General features: G+C 40.6%; 1 protein-coding gene across 1 annotated transcript in view; it reads left to right on the top strand.

Annotated features, from left to right (window-relative positions):
• COL25A1 (collagen type XXV alpha 1 chain) overlaps window positions 1-19,756 on the top strand; it is a 454,889-nt gene that overhangs the window by 348,894 nt on the left and 86,239 nt on the right. Inside the window, exons 16-17 of the mRNA XM_045019561.1 lie at window positions 16,571-16,624; window positions 18,282-18,308. Coding sequence (XP_044875496.1) covers window positions 16,571-16,624; window positions 18,282-18,308 — 81 coding nt within the window. The remainder of the gene's footprint in view (window positions 1-16,570; window positions 16,625-18,281; window positions 18,309-19,756) is intronic.

Here is a 19,756-nt window from a genome sequence, read left to right on the forward strand (position 1 = left end):
CAAAGATTCTGTTCAAAATGATAACACTATTGTTGCAAAAATAGATGCTGAGGTAAATATGTACAATGTTATTGTTAGTTTTAAATTGAAATTTGTGTTGCAGGGTTTATTTTGGGTTTGCGTTTTATATATAGACAAATACTGCAGTGCCCAGTCATATGTTACTCAGACAAAATTCCCATTGAAGTATGTGGGAGTTTTGCTTGAATAAATAGTAAACAAAGATTGTGGGATCTGGGCCTTAAATTGAAATGAGATAAAGCTTTTAAGCTGAAATGAATACAGTCCTGTTGCTATCACGAGAACATGTAGGTTTAAAGTCTCCTTACAATTAAATTAAGATAATGAAGAGCCTTAAATTACTACGTACCCAGGGAAAAAAAGACAACCTTATAGCTTTTTGTTGGGCCCAGTCCTGCAGAGAGCAATTTTACCCCCATGAATACTTCCATTCAAGGTAATGGGACTACTCATGTGAGTAAAGCGACTCATGTTTCAGTTTTTTGAAGGTCAGACCCTCAGTGAGCTAGACCCTCTACCTGCGAGACACCTATGAAATCCGAATCTAGAAACAAACTTCTTCTTTTGCCGATACACAAGACACAGCTGTATTTGGCTCCTTCTATAGATCATGCCAAGCTAGGTTCAGGGAGAGATAAATGGAAGTTTGTCAGATGGAGGTGTATAACTTTACACAACGTATCGACAAAAAAAGAAAAACAGAAAAGATTTTTTGCAATTTCTTTTTTCTTTCTCGTGGCTAAATGCCTTGCTATAAAGGACCATGTCTTCTCATTCACCTGCACATCTACCAACGTGATACATGCCATCATGTGCCAGCAATGCCCCTCTGCCATGTACATTGGCCAAACCGGACAGTCTCTATGCAAAAGAATAAATGGACACAAATCTGACATCAGGAATCATAACATTAAAAAACCAGTGGGAGAACACTTCAGCCTGTCTAACCACTCAGTGACAGACTTGAAGGTGGCAATTTTACAACAAAAAAACTTCAAAAACAGACTCCAAAGAGAGACGGCTGAACTTGAATTAATATGCAAATTAGATACAATTAACTTAAGTTTGATCAGAGACTGGGAATGGTTGGGCCATTACACTAATTGAATCTATTTCCCCATGTTAAGTATCCTCACACCTTCTATGGGTCATCTCGATTATCACTTCAAGAGGTTTTTTTCTCCTGCTGCTGATAGCTCATCTCAGTTGATTGGCCTCTTACAGTTGGTATGGCTACTTCCACCTTTTCATGTGCTCTGTATGTATACGTATCTTCTTGCTGTATGTTCCAGTCTATGCATCCAATGAAGTGGGCTGTAGCCCACGAAAGCCTATGCGCAAATAAATTTTAGTCTCTTGCGGATACAGACTACACGGCTGCTACTCTGAAACATGTCTTCTCTGCTGTTTTTATAGTGCCTCGCTCACTGTTGTGCTACTAGCAATAAATAATGAATAATAAAATAGATTAGAAATGTAGGGCAACATAAACTTAGATTCACTGTGGAAAAATGCAAACTAATCCATCTGGGGGGGAAATAATCCCCCAAACAATTATTCAGTTGGGAGGGGAGGAGGGATTTATCTTTGTTCGCTAGTGAAATCAATTTGGTAGTCCTAATCTTTTAGTTCCTTCACCAAACTGACTCACAATTCAGCATGACTGATGGTCTCTGCGTACAAGAGAGGCCTCTGACTAAAACAGCAGGGGTGTTTCACATCAGCACCAAGGTCTGTTGGCTGTGCTGGGTGGGGAAGTTTACATAATATGCCTGGCCCGGCTCTAGACAGTACTATGCATCTGTTTTTCTCATGAACACTTACTTTCCTACCAAACTTCAAAAACACTTGCAGGGAATACCAAACGGAAAAAATATAATTGATTCACTGTGTTCGGATGACAAACTGTTGCCTATAAAGATGGTATTATGCATACAAAAAAGCCCTAAAGCATTACTCCAAAGTTTTTAATAATTTATTTTTAATTGAGTTTTTCTTAAGTACAGCATTTTAACACTATAATTTTCAGTTCTGGATCTATATAATTTGATGATAATAGTTAACATTTAATAGTAATTTCATTTTATTGCTAGTAAAATATTAACCTAATTTTGCCATAATATCCAAGGAAGACCCCCAAAAAATAATAGTGTTGTCTATTGTAAGACAACAAAGGAGAAAATATTTTGGAATCAGCATATGTGAGATCTAAGAAATGTTAAAACATTGTCAACCACATTTTTCATGGGGTCTCAGATTTAGCATCTGCATTGTTGCAACTGTGCTCAGTTGAGAGAACGATTTTGCAGGCACAATCACTTATGGGCACAAACAGTAGAGTGTAGATGCTAATAACCAGTACATTATTTGTATGTTCAAATGGGGTTTGTGACCATGTAGTCTGCCTCCTAAATGTTATCAGGTGTTTCCACCAAAGTGTGGCTGCAAAATTAGTAACATCATCTTTGAAAACTTGTACTACTCAGTTGTAAAGGAAGAACAAGATTAATTCCAGGCAAATTGAACTATATTTGATTGATGATTCACTTCCTATAAAAAAAATTATGTTTAGGGGCTTGAGGACACAAATGTACTCAAGCAAATAGTTTTTACTCATATGAGTAGACACTCATATTGGACTACTCACATGAGTGAGGATTTGTCTGATTGTGGCCAATATTTTTTTCAAGATAATACATTGGAGAGACCAGTATGTACTTTCATTGCAGGTACAAAGAAATGATTCTATGATCTCATAATTTGTAAATCTACCTTCTGAAAGTTACTTGTACAGTGTGGTATTCATACTTTACAAAGGAAAAATAAATATTCAGTTTCCATAGGAAAAAAAGGAAAAAAGTTACAGATCCTTACATACTCATCACATTTAAATTGTGCTTCAAAGATAGATCCTGACATTTTCTATTTATAGTTTTATGTTCTGATTTCCTTCAGTAGTTGTGGCATTGTCAAATGTTTTCCTCTGTATAACTTGAAGACACTCTTAAATGGTTATACATTTCCTATAAAGGTGTCAGCACATTTTCATTCAGGTTGAGCACTTTACTTTTGGCCTGGAAGAAAGAATGTGCACATTACTAAATTAAGAAACTAAATCCTAGAGCAAAGCTGTAGAGATCTAAAATAAAAATGTAGTCAAAATTCTTTTCATTATACCACAATTGTTTTTCACGGCCCTTGACTACATGTAATATTTTATCGTGAAAGAAAATGAATTACTTTAATGTAGCACAAATGTGACAAAGCTGGCATGTTGCAATTCCTTTCAGTAAATGACCAGTAAATTCCATTTGTTTGTGAATAAATTAAAAAAGAATATTGAAAAGCTAAACTAAAATAAAATTGTATAATATATGAAGAGACATATAATATACTGTACTATACACCATGCAGTATAAAGCCTGTTCCTGCCAGTGAACTGTGCAAGTGGATCCCTGTGCTCATATTTTGGTGCCAAAAGGTTAAATCTTTCAGATAACATGCAAAGCCATAGTTCCATTTTATGCAGGAGACACTGGTGAAAAAGACTGGGATAATAACTTTAGTGTCTAGCTTAATTTTTACATTGTCCATTGTAGGCTTCTCTTCCTCTGTAGTCTCAAACTAGAGAGAGACTCCTTTGAGAAATGAATGTTTATTCTCAAGAAGCTAGTCTTCATGAATTAAAGTTAGAGTTTGTTGTGGGCTGCTGGCTGGTGATTCTGGCAGCATTCTTATGGATTTACTGTGATTTGCTGAATATTGAACCAGCCTCAAATATGTGATGCAAATCATCTCCCTTGAAGACATATGGGTTAAAGTTTAGAAAAACCTTAGAGCCATGATAGCCTGTTAATGAGTGAACTCCCTCCATCTAACGATGTATTGGATTAGAATGCAAGAGGCATTAACAGGGTTAATATTTTCTTTCTGAGGATCCAATTCAGGAAAGTATCTCTGTTCAGGAAAGCACTTAAGCATGTACTTAACTTTAAGCACGCACTTCAGGCCCATTGACTTAAAGTTAAGCATGTGCTCAACTGCTTTCCTCAGTTTTACTCTCCCTTCAGAAATAATCACTCACCTTAAGGAAATTTTGTAAGGTTGCCTTTACCCATAGCAACACCCCCAGCAGCTGAAAGTCCGCAATGAAGTTACGTTTTCTTTTAGTGCAAGCAGTGTAATGTACAGCTAAGCCAGGGGTTCTCAAACTGGGGGTCAGGACCCCTCAGGGGGTCATGACGTTGTTACATGGGGGGGTCACGAGCTGTCAACCTCCACCTCAAACCCCGCTTTGCCTCCTGCATTTATAATGATGTTAAATATATTAAAAAGTGTTTTTAATGTATAAGGGAGAGAGGTCGCACTCAGAGGCTTGCTATGTAAAAGGGATCACCAGTACAAAAGTTTGAGAACCACTGAGCGAAACAATCTCAGTCATAGAAGGTTTTTCCATATTCTTCCTTTTTTTCTTCATCGGTCTTTTAATTGGAATAGTGGAATATGGGAAAGAGTTAATGCTTATAACCAATAGATCTGGCACGGGCTACATAGCAATGCAGACAGGCACAATAGCTCTTGGAGCAGTGAGAGGAAGTAGCTCTGAGCAGGGCCTTCTCTTCCTTTTTACAAAACACAATGGGCACTTGTCCCTGTACCAGTGGTGCTCTCTCGGCTGGTCCAGAGAGATAGCGGGGCCTAACCCCACTCCTCTCCACCCTCTTTGCAGAGTCAAGCGCTGACAGTGGCACACACCCGCACCATTGGTGTGACTGGGAACACAAAGTGCAGGATTGTGCCTGGCCTACGTGAGGACACAAGGGGAAGTAGAAGAGTTCTTGCACTTACACAGTGTATGCCTGTATCACTAATATTAAACTGGCTACAAAAGGAGTCTTGAAAAGTTCAGATACTACAAGGATATGACCCTAATCAGTTATGTGGGCCTTATTCAGGCAGAACTCCTGTTGTCTCCAACAAGTCAGAAGGACTTTTGAAGCCAATGGGAGTTTTGTCTCAGTAAGGACTGCAGTATATTTGGCCTGAAGGAATCCACTTTCCCATGAATGGATTGGAGATTTACTTGAGCTATGTAATTCTCATTAGCTTTAAATGGGACTTTCTTACAGTACATAAATCCTCCCCTCTTCACCGCCTACATATGTTAGACCCCTATTTTTATTTATACATTACTTGGGACTTTTTTTTTTTTTAAAGGATGTATTGAAAGCAAAATGTGTGGTCAGTGTCGATCATTCCACTTTAAATTGCTTCAGTAGTTTGACCAAGTTACCAGATAGCAGTTTGGTAAACCTGGAAAAAAATGTCTTTGTTTTAAATATGCTAATAGATTTAGAGACTGAAAGTGTGCAGATTTATAATTACCCTTTTGATTGCTTATTTATTATTGCTCTTGTGCATATACATTTCTCCTCCAGTACTATTTATTACACAGAATTTTAAAAGATTTTCTTTAAAGTATTTTTTGCAGGTATAAAAATCATGTTGTATGAAGTGCAGTTTATTAAAAGAAGAAATACAAAGAAAGGAAACATCATTGAGTATAATTCACAAATTCTCAGACGAGTTTCTGGGCCAGCTGAGCCTTGTTGAAGAGTCTTTTCACTTAATTTCACCTGGTGAGTGGGCCAGGAGAGATTTCCAGTCCTTAAACAAACAATTTTAAGTTCCTTTTGAGGGGGGACGAAAAGCAAGTTGAAAGGAGGTAATTCAACCCTTGCTTGAAATGAAAATCACAGTAACATGTCTGAGAAACCACTTTTCCCCCCTGTCCTCGTTTATGTATTTTACAGTAAAATTAGCCTGGATTAGGTTTTGAGGGCCTCTTGTATTTCCTCTTCCTTAAAATTAATTACATTCTAGTGACTGAAAAATATAGCAGCACTGACAAACCTTTCCTCTCAGGGGGAGGGAAAAATCAGCCAGATGCTATACCACGAGGTACTCATCACACCAAAACTACGTTGACATTAAAGAGGCTGCTTTTTTTTCTTGCTTTTTTACCCTTTTGGTCCTTTTTCTTTTAAATTCAACACATACAGCAAAAGTTAGGTTAGCCACTCACCTCAATTTTTGCTGAACAGTCCTTATTTTAGATCCCAGTCCTGCAGGGCACAGAGCACCTGCAAGGTGAAACATGCTCTTGACTCCCTTTGGTTCCTTTGCATGTCTTTCCCACAGCTTATAGAAAGTAGTAGTATGTAGTATCAAAGTCCAAGGGCAAAATCTAAATTTGTTTGGATCTTACACAACTAATAAAAGCATGTGCAGAGAAAGACACGTGCTTCTCGCAGTTGTCCAGACATTAGTTTAGTTATCAGAAGCCAAAGTCTTCTCAAAGATAGACTTTGCTTCTGGCAAATTCTCCTTGCTAAAGAACCTATACTATTAATGACATTCATGATGCTGTTTGGAAGGTCCTGTTTTAATTGTCTTCCATAAGGCATATCTTCAGCACCAGAACATTTCCAAAAGAGAATCTTTCAGGTTGTGTCTGGTCTGCCTGGCGTGCTTTGCCATGCAGATGAGATGCTGGTATATGGCAGAGATAAAAATGAACATGAAAAGTGACTACATGAAGTTTGAAGATGTTTTCAACAAGCTGGCCTCTTTCTGAATGAGAAATGTGCATTTGGAAAAAGAAACACACAAAATTTGTAGAACACACAATTAGTAAACAGGGAATGCAGCTGGATTCAGACAAACTGAAGGCATTACTCATCTTACCCTAACTCAAAGACATTTTTGCTGTAGGAAGATTTCCAGGCATAATAAATCATTTTGTAAAATTCTTAACAAATTTAGTTCATCTAACAAAACCCTGAAGAGTTCTCCTTAATGGTCATAATACATTTATCTGGGGGAGCACACAATAAAACCCATTTAATAAAATAAAATGATATCTCCACATGTTTTTGCACAATATCCAGTAAAATATCCAGCAGCAGATGAATCTTCATATGATTTAGGAGCAGTGCTCACACAAAACCAGCCAGAAGGAGACCAGAGCCTGTTGCATTCATATCAAGAAGGCTTACAGAAAGTGAGCAGAAGTATCCTCAAGTGGAAAAGGGAAGCTCTAGCAGTCACTTTTGTCTGTGAACAGCTCAGTGCATATCTGTTTGGCTGGAATTTGAACATTAAAACAGACCACAAGCCTTTAGTGGCATTATGATGTTCAAAACCACTGGATGACTTTACACCTAAGATTCAAAGATTTTTTGACTACGGCTGGTTCAGTTTTCTTTCTACATTGAACATGTAGCAGGGAAAGCACTCCTAGCATGAGACACTTTCTAGGTCCCCAGTTGCGCAGCCACGAACGGAAGAAAAAGCTTTAGAGAAAGATGTCAAAGTCTACACTGTCCTTTTTCTGGCAGCAATTCCAGCATCTGTCAGCTGACGTCAACAAATTGGAGATGAACAGCTAAAGGATAGGACTTACCAGAAACTGACTTAACTTTGCCAAAGTTCTGGAGCCAACTTCCACCAGACCTACTACAATATTGGCAGGATCTAATTACCTTCACATGGCTGATGTTTCTGAAAGCAGGGGCGGCTCCAGGCACCAGCACGCCAAGCGCGTGCTTGGGGCGGCAAGCCACTGGGGGCGTTCTGCCGGTCGCCGCGAGGGCGGCAGGCAGGCTGCCTTCGGCGGCATGCCTGCGGAGGGTCCGCTGGTCCTGCGGCTTCGGCGTCCCTGCGGGAGGTCCGCCAAAGCCACGGGACCAGCGGACCCTCTGCAGACAAGCCGCCGAAGGCAGCCTGCCTCCCATGCTTGGGGCGGCAAAATGCCTAAAGCCGCCCCTGTCTGAAAGGACGGTTCATTCTGATCCCCATGGTACGTCAGAAAGAGACGCTTTCCAAAATCCATGAGGGACGCCAAAGTATAAAAAGTGCAGGGCACGACCACAACAATCCATGTGGTGGCCCTGTCTGAGTAGGCAAATTCAGAGCTTAGTAGAGGGCTGTGAGATAAATAAGTTAAAAAAAATTGCTAGAACCATTACTTTCTACAAAGTTACCTGACAGACCTTGGCAGCAGGTAGCCACAGATTTGTTTTCTGGAAAGGACACAAACATGTTATTGTAGTTCTCCAGATGTATTGACTTGGACATACTTAAACATGCTTCATTAGCACAGGTCATCCTGAAACTAAAGTCAACATTTGCAAGACTTGGAGTTCCTGAAGTCTTCATATTTGATAATGGGCTTTAATTTACCTATGAAACACTGCTACCATTTTCACAGGATTTTGATTTTGAACATCATTCTAGTAGTCCCCTTTATTCCCAGAGTTACAGGGAAGGGGAGAAAGCAGTGTAGACTTTAAAAAGACTTCTTCAAAAAGCAGTGGATTCATAACAGAACACTCCTGGCATATCAGTCAATACCCCTTGTGTCTGGACTATCTCTGGCAGAACTTCTGATGGCAGGATAACTAAGGACTGACCTGAAGGAATTTTGAAAACAAGATGGTGGAACAAAAATTCTGCAACAAAAAAAACCTTCATTATTTGGCACAGAAGAAAAGCATTACCTGAACTTAGACCAGGGAACAAAGTTTGTCCCAAAAGCTCCCAGGCACTTGGAGCTGTTCCAAATTTGGCAGAAACTCCCCGATCCCACCTAGTGAAGACTCCTAAAGGATTCTTTAGAAGAATCGGGTTCATCTTCAATATTTTGCAACACAACAAAGAAAGGATCTGGGTCATACAGATATTCTGTCAGGAAGTGAGCCCCCTCGACAGGAAACTCCATGCACAAACTCAACAGAACTGACAACATGGTCTGGAAGACTGATCAGAGCCCCTGAAAGGCTGAGAATACTACTCCGGACTATTTTAATGCAGTTGATATGGGGACATAGTAGTGTAAATAGTTTTAAGGAAATTGAAGTTTATTATGAACTGTTGTACATTGGTTTATAATTTAAGTTGTAATATTTTTATGAAAGAGAAAGGGAGATGTGAAGTGATTATAAAGTTCCTGGTCTTCCACAGTAACCAGAGAGGACCAGGATGTGTTGCGGCAGGGAGCTTAATGAATGTAGGAACTTTCTGGGTAGGGGGTTCTTTAGTTGCTGCGTAAAGCTTGGCTCTTTGTGTTTAAATCCTCACACTAGTGTCAGTTCTAGAAATTCTGAGAAGTTTTGGGTGGTAGGTGGTGTTGTTCGGAATGGTTCACCCAGCCTTAGTGATAACGTAATAGAATGATTTTTGTGGGTTACGCATTGGTATCACAGCTTATTGAAACAACAGCTATCTTTAACAGTGGCAATCCTGTGATCTCTATAGCAATAGTGAAGACAGCTTAACTTGTTAGCATATTGCTGCTGATGGGACAATATGCACAGTAATGCACTGTCAGTACACTTGGAGTTAATGTGAAGAACTCCAGTTAGCGTTGATGGTGGTTACATGCCCAGAAACTGACTCCTGTAATATGCTAAAGCCTCTGAAAGTTTCAACCTATTTGTGTGTTTGTTTGAAAATATACCATCATTACTGCACAAATGAGGGCCATCTCTCTATATTATATAAACAACAAAAAATCCTACTGGGTCAGCAGTATTATTTTCCTGTGTCAGTAGTCAGCAGATAAACTACTTATTTAGAGGTCAGAGCAGGAAGTTGAGGTCAGCTCATGAGCTGATGTCATGGAGTTCTGAACTCCACTCAAGTCACTTTGTTTCTTTGTGTCTCAGTTTCCTCCATGTGTAAAATTAGGATGCTGCTTTTCCACCTTACAGAGGATTTGTGTGATTTAACTGATGTTTATATAATGCTTTGAGATGCTTGGTTTAAAGACACTTTAGGAGTCCAAAGAATTATGTGCCTGATTCTGATCTTTTTTATACCAGTATGAATCCATTGATGGAATTCATCCTGATTAATACCAGTGTAAATTAAATCAGAACTCAGTCCTTTATTGGTTGTAGCATTTTTCACCACTACCATCCCGCACATTCTGCACATATGCTTAGAGGCCTGTTTTTGGCAACTTCAGTAATACTGAGCTATGTGATGTGACTAAAAAATCCCCATTCATATTGCTAACAAGGTAGCTTTAAAACTTCTACCAATGTGCACCAAGGTCCAAAGTCACCTTTGCCTAGGCCACAGCATACCTCTCTCTAGGTTAGGAAGAGACTACCGAAGGCTTCATGTCCTTTTGCCCTGGTTTAGCTAAAATGACTTGATGTGAGACTGCCATGTGGTGATCCTTATGGCTGCAGTATTTAATGCTTCAGTGTTTGGCCTATTTTGTTCCAGTGAAAGTTCAGATTCCTATACCCTCTGTGAGGCTCCTTTCATCATTTGCATTTCCAGCATGGGCATTTCTGCAAGGTGATGCTTAACAAGATATCTTGGTGTCAGGCAGTCCCCTGCATTGATTTTTTGTTTCCATCACGGAAGCAGCAGGACTTTGTTCTCTGTACCTAGGACACTAATGTGTACATATAACATCTCTGAAAAGTAAAGATAATACCTATTTAGGACTGAACTAAACAGGTGCATAAAGAGTATCTCTGGGCTCCCTAATTAATTTACATTTTGAAAACATTAGCACTGTTTTATTAGAGAGTGTTTGTGCAGTTCAACCGACAGTTTACAAGTAAGTTATGAACATGGATAATGTAACTCACTGTTACAAGTTGTATAGCTCTTTGGCCACATTGATATTGATTTTTGAAAAAACAATAACTGCAACCCATGCACTTTTTCTGATATTTCATTGTCTTCTGTAAAGGCAGTGTGGCAGGGTCAGGACAGATGGCTACAGGACAGTGCTAGAGGGCAGATATATTAGCCCCAGATTAAGCAGGTCCCTTTTCCCTGGGTAAAGTAACAGTGGCAGTTCCAGAACAAGCAGGAACTTGCTGAAACCAGTTAAGGCAGGCAGGCTAATTAGGACACCTGGACCCAATTAAGAAGCTGCTAGAATCAATTAAGGCAGGCAGGCTAATCAGGGCACCCAGTTTAAAAGGGATCTCACTTCAGCCAGTGAGGGGCGTGCAAAGAGCTGAGAGTGAGAAGGCGGCTGCTGGAGGACTGAGGAGTACAAATGCTATCTGGCATCAGGAGGAAGGTCCGGTGTTGAGGACAAAGAAGGTGTTGTGAGGAGGCCATGGGGAAGTAGCCCAGGAAGTTGTAGCTGTCACACAGCTGTTACAACAAACACTGTAGACAGCTGTGATCCACAGGGCCCTGGGCTGGAATCCAGAGTAGAGGGCGGGCCCGGTTTCCCCCCATTGGATATAAGAGGAGTTGACTTGGACTGTGGGTCCCACCAGAGGGGAAGGTTCCTGGCCTGTCCCCAACCCACTAGGTGGATCAGCAGAGACTGCAGGGATTGTTCTCCTTCCTTTCCCCCATGCTGGCCAGTGATAAGGTTAGCTGAGTGAACGGCAGGTTTGAGCCACTAGCAAAAGTAGCCAAACTGAGGGCTACTATGAATCTCTGAGGCAAGCAAATCCGCCAATAAGTTCAGGACCCACCAAGGCAGAGGAGGAACTTTGTCACAGCAGTCACACATTTTTTTTTTCAATATATGATCCTTCTTTAGAGGTAAATGTTGTGTTCTTAAAGGCTCCGAAGTGGTACAGTAGTTAAAGCAAAGAAAGTTAATGGATATTAAAACTGCACTTTTGGTCTAGAAGGAGTATTTGTATGTTTACAGTCTTGGGACATGTTTTCTGTGGACCTGATTGCCACCATTGCTTCTGCAAGCACACCAGATCAAGCAAAACTGACAGCAGCTGGGAGGTGTGCGCAGCAGAGAAGCTACCATCACCATGACATCTGCTGCTGGATATTGTGGAAGCTTCTCTACCAACTACTGTGTCAAGTGGGCTCCACAGAGCTGCAAACCCACTTCAAGAGGCAGAGGATATCCCAAGCCACATTAATGCTAATAGAAGCAGTGTTCCTGCATATGACAGGGTGGTTCTGTGGTAGGCATAGTGTTGGTGGCCAATAGGAGAATAGTTTTGAAGAAGCCATGTAGCTGGGTGAGGAACACAGAAGCAGAGCAGAGGAATTGGAGCTGGAGATTCCCTTGGATCCACAGGGGGTTAGGAGGCTGCAATACTGCTTCTTCTGCAAACCCCGGGAACTCTCCAGGGGTGCCTTTACAGAGTTTCCTGGGCCCTCTATCCATCTCCCATATGAAGGCACAATGCAGGCCTCACTCTTGGCTTAATTAAGAGCTTGAATTATATTTTATGCACTAAAAGATTATAGGACATGTTATGTTTGCTTGGTGACTCCCCCCCACCCTAAGAATGATGGTGCCTTTTGTTTCCCAGGAGTTCACAAAAAGTGGCCCATTACCTAAACTTTGGAATGTGCTGTGAACAGAGTAACTGTTTGCAGGGTGGAACCTCCCAAAAATCCTGAATAAATTATAGAGCTAAATGTTATACAGAAGACAACTGTTTCCACAATCTAACATCTTTAAGGATAGACTTCAGCACTAGTCAGGAAATGCATCCACTGCAGCATAGTGAATGTAAAATTATCTTTGATTAAAGATTGAAATTCACAGCTTTCTTCATTTTACCTATGGCAAGTTGAAAAACAATCTAATTGAAATTATTGCATGCGATAGCACTGTTGCATGAACAATTTTTCCTTTGGTGCCTCGTTTCCTTAAAAAATGGTGCAACCACTTTTCCACCTTAAAAATTATATAAATCTTTTATATTACTCTTTGAAACAGTGACCTGAATGGTTGGAAAAGACCCAGGCAGAGTTTTACATTATGGTTTTAAATGTGTTTTGGTTAAAAAAGTATAAACTAATAAGCCATACTTTGTAACAAAGGCATTCAACATTATTTTCAGCCTAAATACTAAAATGGTCAGTTGGGACCAATACACTCGAAATAATGTTGTGTTTTAAAGTATAGCAGAGGAAGCACCATCAATCTACTTGCATTTAAAATGTCAGCTGCTGTTTTGCTTTTATAACTACCTGTGGAATTTCCTAATCAACTGAGTGTTCAAAATGTTGTTGGATTTTTTATTTTATTTTATTTATTTTTTTTGGAAAGGATTTGAAAAATGGAAAAGTTAAAAAAATATCAGCGTATATGGCCAGATCTTGCCCTCGGTTCCAATGATGCAACTGAAGAACAGAATTTGGCCCATAGAATACAGATATCAGACAAGCCATAATGGATTGTGTGATAGCTTCCCACTTTAAGATTTGACTTTCTACTAAAAAAAACCATTGCAACTTGCAATGTTCCCTTGTGTTTTCCTGCTGTTTATAGTTCATTACCCAATACTCCTTAGAGACAGCCAGACTGTAGGTTTCTGCCGTTTTCCACCAGTTGTGGTTATCTTTCCTTCTTTCTAGTAGGTTCTTTGCAGGGCTGGCCCTCAGTTTGGTGGGCTGTGAAACAATTTTCATATGTGTGTCTATCCCCACTGATTTAAGGCACCCCTGCGTGGTCACACCACTGTTCATCTCAAGAGTTTTGGAACAGGTTAGCAAGATAAGCCTTTGGAGCATCCCAATACTTGACTGAATTATTATCTGTAAAAAGGTGTAGGGGTTGGGGAGGTCTTTAGTTTCTCACTTGCAGGAGAGATGTAGCTAGTTGCTTACGCTAGGGTATGTGGCCAGCATTTAGGAAAGTTTAGCACCAGACAATGATACAAACAAGCTGAGTGAGGGTACTATGTACCTCTAAGCCCCATCTTCTGGAGGGCTCTGTGGGCATGCTAGTAAAAGGTATGTTTTTAAACAGTGGATGGGAAATTAGGGATGTCACTTAGGCTGGTAGGTCAGATACATGGGCAAGGGAGGAGGGTTGTTTCTGGGCTCCTGGAATAACATGGCCCTATGAAACTACTTAGGTCTGATAGCTCTGAGTTTGCTGCCAAGTTTGAGATCTCACATGTGCATGGGGCTAAGAATAATCAGCAATATCATGGCTGATTCGCCCATCAAGATTCTCAGAAAACTAAATGGGCTGCTGAAAAAGTGTAGGATGAAAAATTGAAGAGGGGGTACTGTGTGCATTACAAAAATCAGAACATGAGAGAATCCCTGCAATGCTGGCCATTCAGTTCAGAGGATAATCCATTCAAATGTACAGTGTTATTCATGTGCTGTCCCTCCAGCCATATTTTCAGTTTCTCCTTTCCCCCATAGCTCTCTCACTTGGTACCAACCATCCTGGAAACCCAGCACGGGGCTTAGGCAGAGTAAAATATAGACACCCACAAGGGGGTGGGGAGGGTCAGAGATGGAGTTTTGTTTTAGGAGGGATTTAATATAACTTGATAAAAGTGTCAGCATTTCACTTCACTTCAAGGAAATTCAGATGCATTTTCTATTCTACTTATGCAGCCTTTTACCATACTGGTAACTATGGGCGTTAATACCACTGATATGCGGGCCTGGGAAGAAGGTGGGGGCTTGGAACCCTGACACTTTGATTAAAGACTTAAGCCCTTGGCGAGTGTCAGCAGACAACAGCTGTTTTAAAGTGAAGGGGACAGAAATGAACAATGACTCGTGTTTTGGAGGGGCGGTGGAGAAAAGAGTAAATATACAAGTGCTCATTCCATCTCGGTGTCTCAAATGACAGTTCTCTTTAAGATACTTTAAGGTTGGCCCTTTGTAGGACACACAGGTTTGATAGCCAGTAAATTTAAATCCTGGCTTCCTGATAGATCAGATTTAATTGCTACAGTAGCTAACTGTAGGGTTGCCAACTCTCCAGGATTGTCCTGGTGTCTCCAGGAATTAAAGATAAATCTTTAATTAAAGATTATGTCATGTGATGAAACCTCCAGGAATTCATCCAACCAAAACTGGCAAACCAAGCTGGACCCATTTAAAAATACCAGGGAACATCGAAAATGAATTGCCTAAGTTGGCCATATAACTCCCTGTGACTATCATTGTGCTCTGATGGCTAACTCCTTACCCCCTGCTTGGAAAACCTCCCTCCTTAATGTCACAGACACTTTTGGGAGAATCTCAACATTCTTGTTTTGTATCATTCAAATTACCCAACTCTTGATAATCATAACATATCCCACTTTTCTTGTGACCTAGTTCAGAAATAGAATGCTACATGACTGTGAGGAATGGGTACTCCAGAGCTGTGGTTTATAACTGACCATCGCGTTTAGGGATGGAAAAAGCCCCTGGAAATGGAAGATTGTGTTCTGGAAAAGCAGAATCTCTCCACAGTAGTTGTGGTTGCAATCAGCTTCTATTTTAATTGCCCTCTAACTTTGGCTTGAAAAAGTGGTTTGTTTTTGCCAGATTTTCTCTGAAGGCAGAAGAGATTTTCTCTGAAGGCAGACTTCTGCAAAGTCTGAAGAAATTTTCCCAGTTTTTTTTTAAATGTTATTATTTTTTGCTCAGCTCAGTTCCCTGTGTTCAGCACTTCTTAAAATAGACCACTTTATTTAGGTACCTAAATATAGATTTAAGAGTTAACTTTATGCATATGTTTTTAAAATCTTGTCCTGTATGCCTTTTGAACATATTTCATCAACAGTCAAATGAAGGTAAGCTGTGCTATGCATGCCTGTGGTTAAAGGTTATCTGAGGAACATGTATACCGTGTTAGGTGACTGAATGAGGCAGGGTTCTGTAGGAGATGTTATTAGCTTGGCCAGCACCACTAACTTCTTTAATAATTGGTTGGCTTCTCCATCACATTTATTTAAAAAAATTTAAATGGTGTCTTTATTTACTTGGGGGGGGAGGAAACATGGGAAATCATAAAGTGGAAAAAAATTGTTTTTAAAAAATTAGTGTTTGTAGATGATAACGTTCTTACGTATCACTTCAGACATTTCCGTGCTTTTAAGTGGTTGGGTTTCATAACCTTACACTGCTACACAATAAGCAAACACTATTAAGCATTAGCTAATTACAGTTATCCCAACCTGGGCATCTTTGAATGGGCATCTCCTGCTTCTCCATCCTCAGTTCCAGGAGAGTTGGGCAAACAAGTCCATATTCAAAAATAGAAAGAACATCCTACTTCCCAAAACCTCTCAGATTTCTAAAATTGGACCTTTTTGAAAGCTAACATTTGTTGTCATGGGTTTTCACGTGCCTCTGCCCATCTGTCTTCCAGAAGTACCACAATAGCTTTTTTTTTTTTAAAGGCCATTATTGTGCTATTTCCGGGCCAAAGAGATGGAGGACATGTTGGCAATCTTCTTAGAAAGTTGTATGAGGATAATGGACAAATTTGCTGACTCAAGGGCCCTGCTTCTCCTCTCAGGATAATTTGACACCATTGTAACTCCACTGACTTTGGTGGAGTTATTCCTGATTTATACAGGAGTAAATGATATCATCAGCCCCAAGAGGTTTGATAAGCTGTATATAAGCATCCCAACTTTTGGGGTTTTATCCAAAATAAACCCTTCTTGCGGTTTCTCCATCACTACTACAAACTCAAAAGGAGATATTAGGTGGAATATTGCTGATATTCTTCATCTTCTTTTTCTTAACACCACTTCTTTATTTGTTGTAATTCTAGGGTGAACCAGGTTTGCCTGGTGTAGTAGGAGAACGCGGCACACCAGGGCTTAAGGTTAGTGCAGAAAACCAGTTGAAAAATAAAGCACTGTACAGGCATGTGTATGGATGTTAGTGTCATGCTTTTTGGTTTGTGTATCATGATTAATTTGTAATCGTTTCTGCCTCTCTACAGTGGTGTAAGAGACTTTAAACATTTCACCCTAAAGGGGCATGTTCTTCTGCTGCACATGCATAATTCCAGTCAACATTAGTGACGCGTATACTTACACTGCAAGGCAAATATGATGCAAGCGTTTGGGAATTTGGAAACCTGTTTACATGGTGTTGTTTATGCTCCTCATAATGTGTTTCAGACCCCTTTTCAAGAACTACTGCAGTCAATTATTTGATGAATGTCAGGGTTAAATCTTGAGGTCTGATCCTGCTTCTTTGGAAGTTAACAGCAAACTTCAGTGGGAGAAGGTTTGAGTTAGAGTGACCAGACAGCAAGTGTGAAAAATCGGGACGGGGGTAGGGGGTAATAGGTACCTATATAAATTAAAGTCCCAAATATAGTCCGGAATATCTGGTCACCCTAGTTTGAGTCCATAGTTATGTCAAAAAGAAAATGTTGCTTTGCATTTATTTTTATTTTTTTTTTATAATTATTATTCCTTACTTGATTCCGAACAGATGAAATTGAACATACAAAACTTGATAACTTTGTCTGAATAAAAGTCAGACACATCCAAAATGCTTTGATTGTTGGGCCTCTCAGAAAAGAGAGTACCAATTTCTAATCCCATCAGCTGTGTCTGTGTGTCTGTGAGGGCACATATGCCTCTCAGCTGATTTTACAGATCACATTGCTATTGACAGCTAGCCAGGACAGTCTCTAAAATGTACTGACTTGCTGCTTGTCCATCGGGAAAGAAAACAAGCCATTTAGAGGCATACCCTTTTCTTGTTTTATATGCCGTGAACGCAAAGTGATTGCAGTTATTGCTTAATTCATATTCACAGCAGTATTCTTTGAGTTGCCAAGCAACCACCCACCATCAAAAGGGATGTGAATAAGCTAGAATGGTCAAAAATACAGAGATGAGTTGAAGGGTCAGATTCAGTGTATGGAAGGGGATTTGCCATTGTACTGGCTTCTCAAACAAATTGTAATTAAAAAGTAATGGCTATAAACTGTCTTTTATTTATATAGAATTCTGGGAGCATTTTTGCTCTCTGACAGATTATGAATCTAGACAAGATATTTAAGGGGTTTCCATTTCTCATTAGGTGTCCTCCAGACTCCTTTCTAAACCTCAGGACCGCCCTCTTTTTCATTTTCTTCTTTCCCTCAGTCCATCCAGAATAAGGTGGGCTTGGCACATCTCCCTCTGGTTCCTTTTGGTCCTGATGGGTAGCTTCACAGAGCCATGAAGTTGTTCCTCGCCTCCCTAATCCCAGAGTGAAAAACCAAGATGAGCCTTCCACACAACTGACCAGCCTTTTGCACTGTGTGTAAAGTATTGGTGCAGCCCATCAGATTTTAGTATTGAATCCTTTCTGACATGGCTTCTTCTATTGAATAATCTGTAATATTAAATGAAATACAGCTGCTCTACAGTATCTTGCATTACATATATTATCTAATGTCTCATTGCTCTTCTGTTGAGGTATCTAATGACAGCATCTTAATAACATCAAGATTTCTTTGTTCCTACTCTTTTGATCAGGGTGACCCTGGAGAACGAGGAGAAAAGGTGAGGCATATTTCACTTTCCCTATGTTTATCTTGTTTTGAAGAATTGGGAATGCACAGGCAGCAGTGAGGACTGATCTGTTAAAAAAACAATCTGCTGTGTCAAAAATTATTAACTAGAATTCAGTCACTGAACTGACAAAACTGTGGACTCTGTTGGGGAATCTGTTATTTGGGCTAAGTAGCACTTACTCATGCAAGCAATTCATTGACTTAGTTAAACTACTCATGTGAGTACTGTATGTGCTCACTAATATGTGTTAGGGCTGCACAGGTGGGCTCTGATACTATAGAATTTTTAAAAAATGTTCCTGCTATGAATAAACTGAAAAGCAAACTGGTTTTCATTACTCGGTGTTGGTGGTGTGGGTGTCTGTGGGCAGTAGTTTCTTAGAAAGGTAGTCCGATAGCACAGTGATATCTCATTTTACTCATGTTGAGTTTTCTGTTACAGCCCAGCTCTACTTGAATAAGGGTGAGAGAATCTGGCCCATCCATCTCAGATTTTAGACTGCATGAAAAAGGGCAGGAACAGAAATGCTCTACTTGTTTTCACTTGCATTGGTATCAATGAGGAACAACTCCATAGAAATCAATGGAGTTACACCAGTATGATATCACAGATCAGAATCATTCCCACCATACTATAACTATGGGTCCGATTCTGTCCTATCAGAGCAGAATTCGAACAGGACTAATCATATGAGAAAGTGCTACTCACCGTCAGTAAGGCTTATAGAACCGAGCCTCCCTTTACTGCTCCTGAAGCAGCACAATGGATTGAAAACAATGGGGCTAGTCAAGGAGTAAATTTCTCTGGCTACATGCCATCCAGCACTCAGGACAATCCTGAAATGCACCCTGGGGTGGTGCAAGGAAGTTTCATGCCCTAGGCGAAACTTCCACCTTGCGCCACCCGCCCCCCCAGCCCTGCGGCAGCTCCCCCCCCCGCCCTGAGGCGACCCCCTCCTGCAGCAGCTCCCCCCGCCCCCAGGGAGCCGTGCAGCACCTCCCCACCCCAGCTCACCTCTGTTCCACGTCCTCCCCGAGCATGCCGCCCCCGCTCTAATTCTCCTCCCAGGATGCGGCGCCAAACAGCTGATTGACGCTGAAAGCCTGGGAGGCAGGAGAAGTGGAGCAGCGACCGTGCGCTCGGGGAGGAACCACTGTAAAAAAAAAATGGGGGCACCGCTTTTGAGCGCCCCCAAATCTTGGCGCCCTAGGCAACCGCCTAGTTCGCCTTAATGGTAACACCGGCCCTGAATGCACCTTATACTGGGGCCAGGAGGGAAATGGCATAGAGAATCATCCCCAACTAGCTACATAAGCAGGTGTGGTGGGAGGCCAGGATTGGGCCATACCTTTTTTAAAAGGTTTTTTTTGTTTGTTTTTTTCCCAACTTTTTTAATGATCCTAGTCCGGAAAATTTCCAAAATGGTTTCCAAAGCA

The sequence above is a fragment of the Mauremys mutica genome, chromosome 5 (genome assembly GCF_020497125.1).
Source record: "Mauremys mutica isolate MM-2020 ecotype Southern chromosome 5, ASM2049712v1, whole genome shotgun sequence".
In the NCBI taxonomy this organism is placed as follows: domain Eukaryota; kingdom Metazoa; phylum Chordata; order Testudines; family Geoemydidae; genus Mauremys; species Mauremys mutica.